The sequence below is a fragment of the Solanum stenotomum genome, chromosome 6 (genome assembly GCF_019186545.1).
Source record: "Solanum stenotomum isolate F172 chromosome 6, ASM1918654v1, whole genome shotgun sequence".
Taxonomy (NCBI): Eukaryota; Viridiplantae; Streptophyta; class Magnoliopsida; order Solanales; family Solanaceae; genus Solanum; species Solanum stenotomum.
In genome coordinates, this window is record NC_064287.1 from 11,787,979 (window position 1) to 11,797,612 (window position 9,634).

General features: G+C 30.2%; 1 protein-coding gene across 1 annotated transcript; it reads right to left on the minus strand.

Annotated features, from left to right (window-relative positions):
- Window positions 1-3,402: 3,402 nt before the first annotated feature.
- Window positions 3,403-5,422, minus strand: LOC125868379 (mediator of RNA polymerase II transcription subunit 20a-like). The gene is made up of 5 exons (XM_049549045.1): window positions 5,409-5,422; window positions 5,173-5,315; window positions 4,837-5,015; window positions 4,199-4,288; window positions 3,403-3,645 (listed from the first exon to the last, which is right to left on the minus strand). The coding sequence occupies exons 1-5, from the start codon at window positions 5,420-5,422 to the stop codon at window positions 3,403-3,405; spliced, it is 669 nt and encodes a 222-aa protein (XP_049405002.1).
- Window positions 5,423-9,634: the final 4,212 nt, after the last annotated feature.

The window sequence follows — 9,634 nt, forward strand, 5'->3', positions numbered from 1 at the left end:
ATTGGTCGAAGCATGGACCATCCTGTTAGGGCATCGTTTTGATCAGAGATTACCAATTTTTGGTACTCCAATGATGAGACCAACACATGGACCGTGGTCCAGTCGATGGGCCGTGGGTCCCAACCATGGTTCTCAATTTTTGACCTAAAAAACTTTCAAAGTCTGGGACTCACCTACGGAACCTATCAGCGACTTGTGGATTAAACTACGGACCGTTTTGGTGAATTGTTGAAAAATACAAAAAACTTGACATTTTTGGAAACCCTATTCTCCAACCACGACCACCATCGATGGACTGTCGATCCACCTACTGTCCGTGAATGGTGTCGTCGATGCTAGCACCAAGTTTCTGAAAAATCTAAAATTTTCTATCTTCTTGAATCCGAGGGTTACAGTCATTCTTTGAAATTTGCACAAAAAAATACAATTTTACCCCTCTTGATAGTTGCCGTGGGTCATTTCTGATCAGTTTGGAAGTTTGAGAGTTGGAAGGTCTAAAGTGGTTAAAAGTGATATTTGGTAGCAATCAGAGTTTCGAGTTTCGGAATGAAATTCCGCTAGTTCAATCAATTTCGAAATGTGGAATTTGGTCTAGGAGAGTCGCTAGTTCAAGTTTAGGTTTTTTTTAGGATTTGCGCCCTTGAGTTGGAAGTTTGGGTGATTTAGACTAAGGGTTGAGTTTGGTCAACATTCAGAGTTTAGATGCTCGAATTAGATTTCTAACGGTTCTATTAGATACGATGGATGATTTTAGGCCTAGGTGAGGTCTTGGTTGATTTTTTTGAGATTCTAAGGGCAATTGTTTGAGCATTATATTAGTTTATTGCGACTTTCAAAGATTTTGGGTCAAAGAGACCTCAGATTTATATTTTGATGGTTGAATTGAGTTGAAATATCAAGTCTAGTTGGCTCGTGTATCTAATTTGTGTACTCGGGTTCTGAATGAATTCTGAGGGTCCATTCAGGAATTCTGGTGCCCTGCGTGAATTGTTGATTTCTATAATCTGGTGCAATGTAATTTGTGCATCGTGATCACGTGATTATCTCTCGCGATCACGTAGAGTCTTTTTGTGTGCATCACACTTGTGAACCCTGCCGCGATTGCGTAGGCATGATTTTTTGTTCATCGCTTTTGCGTGAATTCCAATTGCAATGACGATGCTCAATTTAAATGAATTGACCATTCTTACTCATTGCTATGACAAATTTTTGGTCATCATGATCACATAGAATAAATTTCACCTCGCAAAATATTTTCTCAAAATTAGGGTTCCAACCCCATTTCACCATTTTTGAATATTAAGAGATCAGTTTTGGTGATTTCGAAAGGGGTTTTCAAGATATATCAAATGGGCAACAATTTTTAACTCCCTACACCTTAACCCATTAATTAATTCATGATTTTGATGAATAAACTTTTGTTTTGATCCCAACTTTGAAGGTTTTTGAAAATGTTTAAGGTATTTGATAATTAATGATTTATGATTTCATGCAACTCTATTTTCTAAATGTTTTTATCAATAGTTTCCTAATTCTTTGGGTAACACAATTTTGTATATATTTCCTGATTTAAACCTCTTTTTTGGAACTGGATCTTTTCGGTTAATTTGATCCAATTTTCCAAAATTCATGATATGACTGTTGTGAGATTCGATTTCTTATTGTGATTACTTATGTGAATAGATTGCATTAATTTGATGACCCAACGACAGCTCAAGTTTTGAAGTGATTGTTTGATTGATTGAGGCAAGTGAACTTCTTTATTGAGTATATAGAATCTCATAGTTCCTTATTGTATGTGTTAGGGAGTAATAAATTTAATTATGGGTTTAACTTATTCATATTTAATGATTACTTATGAAAACGGGAAAATAAATAGACAACTTGATGGTATATTGACATGTGATGTGTTGTGGATGAGTGGAATGAATATCTGATCTCATATTGATGAAATGTCATGATTATTTATGATTGATTGGTGGCATTGGGATATACTTTTTTCCTTGAGCATTTGTACATGCATATTTGCATTGGTTTTGAGGCACTAATTATGGTAAGTTTCATGTGATCTGAGGAAGAATAAGGAACCAAAAAGGATGTACCAATTCGAGGGACGTGTCGCATGCTGTGACAGATTCATGGACTAACAAGTCCCCACGAGTCCCGAACAGAGAGACAATAGGTATGTATCGTTAGAACATATATACATCATCTTACATGGTATTTCATTTCATTGTGTAGCACATCATTAACTATTTGTGAACGTGTGAGTGCTTTTCTTAGAACTTCTGATTGATGAAGTGGATGTTGATGATCTATAACTGTTGAACTGTGGTAATTGAGGTATGTGCTATGTGAATTGTGAACTGTTAGGTTGGGCTGATTTTGGGAAGGTTGTAGTTGTTAAGGTTCGATTGGAGTATTAGGAGTATCCATATTCTATATTACTTTACTTCATGTTTAGAGGTTTTCTTGTTGAGCACTGTGTTGTTTGGTACTCACTCTTTGCTTCTACACTTATTTAGGTTACGAGCTCGGGACTTCATGATTATCCTTCCTCTATACTTCATCTTAGGCCTTACTGTGGAGACTTGAGAGGTAGTTTCTTTTCATCTCAACGGGACCTCTTGTTCCTTTTTTATGTCTTTGTTCTCTAGAAACAATGACATTGAGACTTGCATTTTTATTCATTTCTATTGTAACACATTAGTGACTTGGACACGTGACAACCAGGTTTTGAGGATTTGTTTAAGTTGATTATGATTTTCCGCACTATTATATGGTGTTAGACCTTTATTGTTGTTTTACTTCCGCATCTATCGTTATTATTTGAGTTTTAGGCCAACTTGCATTGGTGGGATAAGACAAGTGCCATCACATCCATTTTTGGGTCGTGACAGAAAGTTGAAATGTGTTACTTAAAAATTTTAAGATCTTATATAACCTTGAAATCTCCTTTTTAATCTGAATATCTCTATCGTAGCATAACCAAAATCATTTTAACATGTATATTGACTTGCTCTTATTTCTCCTTAATTTCAATGGTGTCAGGTAGTCCATTTTTTTCAAGGTAAATATATACAATATTTAACAAGAAAGCTTGACTCTCCAAAGTTCAATCCCTACTTATATTGCGTAGACTTAGAAGCATATATATCATTTTAAATATGAGCACAATTTTTCGGACAAAAGCAAAAATTTAACTTCAATATCGCCCACTTAAAATAGAAGGAATTACACTGATATGAAATCATAGTATCTCTAAGCTTGCTTTCTATTGGAATTCTGATTTTAGTTGCAAGTACATAAGAAATTAATTGTGTAACCACATCATGTTTTGTATTCATATTCCTAATCCATTTCTGGGAATACAGAACTAATTTATAATATTAACAAAACATTCTAATTTCTCACTCTTTGTGATGATATAGCAGTTGCTACCATTTGAGTTATGATGCTATCATATTGTACAGCTGTGTGTTGTGAAGTGTACTGATCAGAGAGGCCATACTCTGCAAAATTTGGTTTAATGTGCACAAAATGACCTGGTAATGATCTTTTCCCAAGAGCTTCCTTCCATATGTCGAAGAATTCACCCATAATCTGGTGTGATGTTTCCCATGAGGAAATCGGTAGATACTCCATCTACAAAAAAAAAAACATCATGGGAGGAGACCTTGCTCATAAGAAACTGCCTAAAAATATGTGTTGCACCATTGTAATGCAATGACAATGTTGAGAAAAGTACTAGAAAGTTATAACACTCTCTAAGATATTTCATAAAACACTGTATGGATCCTTAATCAACAATCCTTGCATGAATATGGGTTGTGCTCGAGAGGCTATGAATCGATTGGACCTGACAATCGAATTGCCCACAAATATTGACTTAATTCTTATCCATCCCATGATACCTTCATCTTTTTCATCGCTACTTCTTTTAAGGTGAAAATAAGTAGGAAACAATGTCCTTCAAGTAACCCCATCAATGTCTCAAGTAAAAATATGTTTATGTGACCATCTTTTGGCATTAAAAAGGACAAAAGATGTAGAAAAAAATTAGGTAAAGCGCAATAAATGAATCTCTTTTCATTCAAAATCAAAAGCATAATAGATCATAATATATCAATGTTTCAAAAAAGGTTTAGCCACATAACAAGCATTCAACTGAGAATAAATATCTAAAAGTATTTCATACCTCCATAATTATTCCCCTCAAGTTCTCAGAGTTAATTGGAACAACTTTTCCCACTCGCAGCCTGAAGTCACCAAGTTGATACTGAAATCCCTATACAGGTCAAATATTTAAATGAGTATTATGAAGTAGTGCTTTGTTAGTTCTTTTCTAGAATTTTGAAACACAAACCGAAGCAGTGCAAATAGTGTTAAGTATCAAAAATATCTTGTACAAATCACTGTACGTTACCAACAATATATAATGTTTTTATTATTGCAAGAAAAATCTTGATCAGTTCAATGAATGAGTTCTTGTTAGGAAAAGTATATTTTCCCAATGACCATCAACTAGATGACACAATTCTATAAGAATGGAAGCCTTATTTTATGATTGATTGACAAGTCAATTAGACGAACTAAAATGTAGTATGTTATAATCACCTAGAATTTGTTCAATCTTCACATTCTTATAAGGTGAATAGTAATATTAAAGTAGAGAAGTTCTTTAATCTTCTCAAAATATTGAAGCACAATACATGCGGATAATATCACTTATGGATTCTCCAATTTACGAAATCAAAATCACGGATAGTGCTATATAAGTTAATCATCCTCCTATAGTAAGAATAATAATAATTATCAAATCTCAGTAATATAAACCTCAAAATTAAGTGCAACCCTTAATTTGTAAGACTGCAAGGTCTCCATTATCGTCTGCATAGATGACTCTGCTTCGACAATCAATTGTTGCCCTCTAATTATCATATAATACTTGTTAGGCTGTTCTTGAAGTGAAATCCCCAAATAGTTTTGGGGAAACTCCGATGCATTTGCTTGTTCTATTAAGAAAAAAATCAATCCACACTCAAATCTCTTACATGAACGGAAGAGAACTTTTAAAAATTCAACTTTACAATGAATCGAGAGGAAAAAAGGGATCTATCCTTTAGGTTGTGTTTACAAACATACGGTGAAATTTATAAAGTTATGAAATACCTTTGAGTATAGGCTTATAAAAGCTAAGAGTATTTTTCCATGTTCCATCTTTAACACCATTAATACTCTCAACACATTGAGATACTTCTGTCAGTATTTGAGTGTTGACTGTTGTGCCTGCATTTGGCTGCCAGTTTAAAATCCTAACAACAAACAAAGTAACAAATTATACACATAAACATATACATCAGAATCTATAAATAATGTTACGTTTATAGTGAATTTAACATCGTTACCATTTGATTGGCATGATGTTTATTGCAGATAAAATTCCCTTTTCCCCTTAGTGAAATATTCACTTGAAAATATATGAAAGTTTTCACCTGTATTTATAGCAGGACAAGTACCTTGAACATAAACCAAGTCATTAGCATCATGTCATATATATGAATTTTGTTACTAAAATTTCAACAAACTTACCTTTTTCTTTGCTTATACTCATTAGGTAATTAAGTTAATATTTTTCTTCTAATTTGCCTCAAAGATTTTAATAGAAAAATAATAAATACTAATCCTAAAATGTGGTTCTAGATAAGATTTCTCAGGATAGATCTAGTCTATATAATTATTTCCCTTAATTAATATACCTTTTTTAAAAGAGAAAAGTCTTTTCTTTAAAAGATTAAAAAACAAGTAAAAAATTACATGGACAAATAAAAATTATTTTCATTAAAGTAGAGTAAGGACTATCTTTATTTCATCTTATATGATACAATATATTTTTGTTATACTTATTAGGTAATTAAAAATAATATTTTCCTTCTAATTGTTGTGGAATCAAGAGTTTCTCCTAATCTCCCTCTAAGATAAAATAGAATAATAATAAATTCTTAAATATAGTTCTGAATAAGATTTTTTTAGAATGATATCTAGCCTACACATTTTTTCTATTAATTAATATACCTTTTGTATATGAGAAAAATCTACACTTTGAAGGATTAAACAAGTCAAAACTTTCATGCACAAATATGAACCATTTTAATCTAAATAAAAATTATGCTATCTTTATTTCATCATATGAGTGTCAATCCTATTTTAGGAGTCAAATAAGTTTTATACAAAAATTCTTATCTACCTTATGTATTTTCAATTATAAATTTCAGACTTATCTTACTTTTAAAAAAAAAATTGTACACATAAAATTGGTCAACAACACCAAACTATAAAAATGTATATAAAAGCCAAGTAATTAATTGGTTTTCCCAGTTCACCTATCATATTTGGAGTGTTAGATTGTGTTATTATATTTAAAAGAATTTACTAATGTAATTATTTATTTATAAAAAATTTCTCAATTCTAGCTAGTGAAAGATCAATCAGGCAGGACAAAATGTAAACCAACTTTTGTATGATCATTCTAGTTCAATATAATACGAAGGGCCCGTTTAGACCAACTAATTTTAACTTAGAAACATATATATATATACTACTTTAAAAGCATGAACTCCCAAAAATGAATGTTGAATTACTAGAATACCCTCAATTAAAAATACTCTATTTATTTAATTTATTTAATTTAATATATTATATTAAAAGTAGATACCTTTTTTACACTAAAAGATTGTGACTTTTCCAATGAGTTGTTACTTTTCTTAAGGATTGTGAATTTTTCAAAGGATTGTGACTGTACAAAATAGTTGTGTCTTATCTGATGGGTTGTGACTATTTCAAAGGGTTATGACTTTTTCGATGAGCAGTGACATTTTTGAAGGGTTGTGACTTTTCTTAAAAGGCACAATAAGTACCTATTCATAGTACTATTTGTTAGCTATAAATAGAGGGGTTTCCTCTCACTTTTAAACTACGATTTTTGTAAGGCTTTCTACTCTTCTTCTTCTTAAAATAATTAAGTGTTATTTGCAACAGTTTATTAAGTTCAAAATTCTATGAAATTGGAAGTACCACATAAGAAAGAGTTGGTGAACAAATTGTAACAAATCATTCATCAATTTACAATTATATTTTCCTCTTACGATTTTCATCATACAAATACTTCAATATGATTTATATCATTTTAGATAATTGATAGCCTTTTAATTAACCTACATATTTTATTTTTAAAAAAATACTAATTTCCTACAAATAGTCACAACAATTTCTACCTTCATGTTTCTTCGGTCATAAATCACAACAATTCACTCCTTATAAATTTTTGGTCATCTCTTTTCTGTAACAATTTGAGATCATTTAAAATTTTCATACATAATTCATCCCAATCCATTGATATGTTTCGCCAAAGCTCTTAGAATTGGAATTTAGGTATTGTATTTCTATTAAAGAAGAAAAGAAGAGAACAAAGAAATGTGCAATTAGCTATAAATTTTGCTTCACACAGAAAACTTCTATATATAGTGCGCAAGAATTTTCATTTGTTTTGTTTCTTAAATTAATTTCTTTTGTATTTTAATTCGAGATAGAAGTTAATAATTAATGTTAACATAATGAGTGAACAATGACGAATACAAACATTGTAGATTATTTTTTTAATTAAATATATAGATCAAATTGTGGGAGAGACAATAACAATAAACAAATACGAAAAGGGCACATGACTGGAGTAAAATATTTCTTCTTTGTTTTTCCTTTTTTTATTCTTTTAACCTCAGACGAAGGAGTTTCTTCCTCATTTTGGAACACTAAGGTTAATATAGCATGAACATATATTTTTGTCTTCCTTCTTCAATGGCTATCAATTTTTCAATATATTTTTTGGAGAAAGTAAAGTGTTGGTGGCAAGAGATTTCAATCAAATTGAACACTAGAGTAAATATATCATGAACATATATTTTCGTCTTCCTTCTTCATTGGCTATGAATTGTTCCATATATTTATTCTTTTTTATATTTATATCGTGTTGACCTTTTTTAAGTATGAATTTCATGTTATTTGTGTTCATTTTTATCTAAGAATATGATATGTCACAAGATACACTCCTTGCAACCTACATAAAAATAGATAAGAAAATAGTGGTTGATCACAAAAATGATCTTAAATCAAATTAAAGATTATATAAATAAATAGTTTAATTTTTTTTCATCAGTTAATATTTTTAAAGATTCTATAAATAAATAGTTTAAATTTTATTCATCAGTTAATACTTTTATTGAAAAAGTTTAATGTTTTATATCATGATAGAACTTCTATAAGATACTAGATACTCTCATTAGACAACAACTATATGAAATGTATGCTGCATAAAAAAGAAAGATAGGACTACAATTCCACGAATATATGGTAGAAACTTAAAGAGATAAAATATTTTTCACTATAGGTGATGTAGTTCATATATTAATATGAAATATTTGACATACACTCAATTCTCTATTTAACCCTGTCACAACCAAAATTTTTTAGAACTAATATTTTATGTTATAATTTTTTTCTCAATAATATTCTACTTATAACAGTGTTGAAATTTTCTATAAAAGTACACTTTTGGTAAAATTATATCTCTATGATAGTCTTACTCAAATATTAAATGAGTAATAATATTTTTAAAAGATATATTGCCTATAAAGATAAAATATTACACTATTTATGGTAATAGTTATTAGTTTCATGCACAATGAAGTATTAATATTTAAGAAAAAAATTATACTTAAATGGTGTCCATCATTTATAGTCATAACCTTTAGAGGAAAAGTTATTGGTGACCTTTTTTATATTGATATTATTTTTCTGTTGTTGGTCAAGTTTGTTTATAAAATTGAGTAAAGTAAAAAAAACAGTACTAAAGAAATGTCAGTTTGTCAGCATATTTAAATTTTAACTGTATTTTGAAATGTTTCAATGGAATCGGGTCATTTTGGTCTAAAAAATAATTAATTTTATAACAATTTGTATTAATCATTCAAAAGCATTTGACCATTGGTCTTTCAATTTATAGTTATTTGCTAAAAAACTTTAATTTACTCATATTAATTCTATTTTAAAACATCATATACTATATAATATGATACACACGTGCAACGCACGTGCCGTAAAACTAGTAAGTTCAAGTATGATAACAACTTTTATAAATAAATCATTACAAGATTGGATGGAGGTGATGGAACTGATAATAAGCATTTGATGTATTTGAAGAAAATATTGATTAGTTGTTCTGTTACTAACATAGCCTAAAAAAATTTGAAATTATATTTTCTTCATGTTATTTTAGTTTTTAGACTATTTCGTGGGCTAGGGCTTATCTTAGCCACACCTTTGTTTAGTAAAGGCTTGTGTCAAACATAGTAGATTTTCACATTTTCAGTTTTCTACTCTAATTTTGGTATCGTATGAGATTATCATTGTGAAAATTATATTGTGCTTCAACCCTTATTTTTGTTATGTTGTTATCATTGTGTCATGATTATGTCAAGTGGCTTGTTTAGATTCTCTCGGAATGCTATTCGCCATATCACGTCTAGGGGTAGTCTAGGTTGTGACAATCTCACACATCAAACCATATCTTTATCTTACT

Coding starts and splice junctions, on each gene's coding strand:
- LOC125868379 (XM_049549045.1), bottom strand. Junction 5,016..5,172: donor TTATAAGCCTATACTCAAAG/GTATTTCATAAC, acceptor TTTTCTTAATAG/AACAAGCAAATGCATCGGAG. Junction 3,646..4,198: donor TGAGGGGAATAATTATGGAG/GTATGAAATACT, acceptor TTTTTTTTGTAG/ATGGAGTATCTACCGATTTC.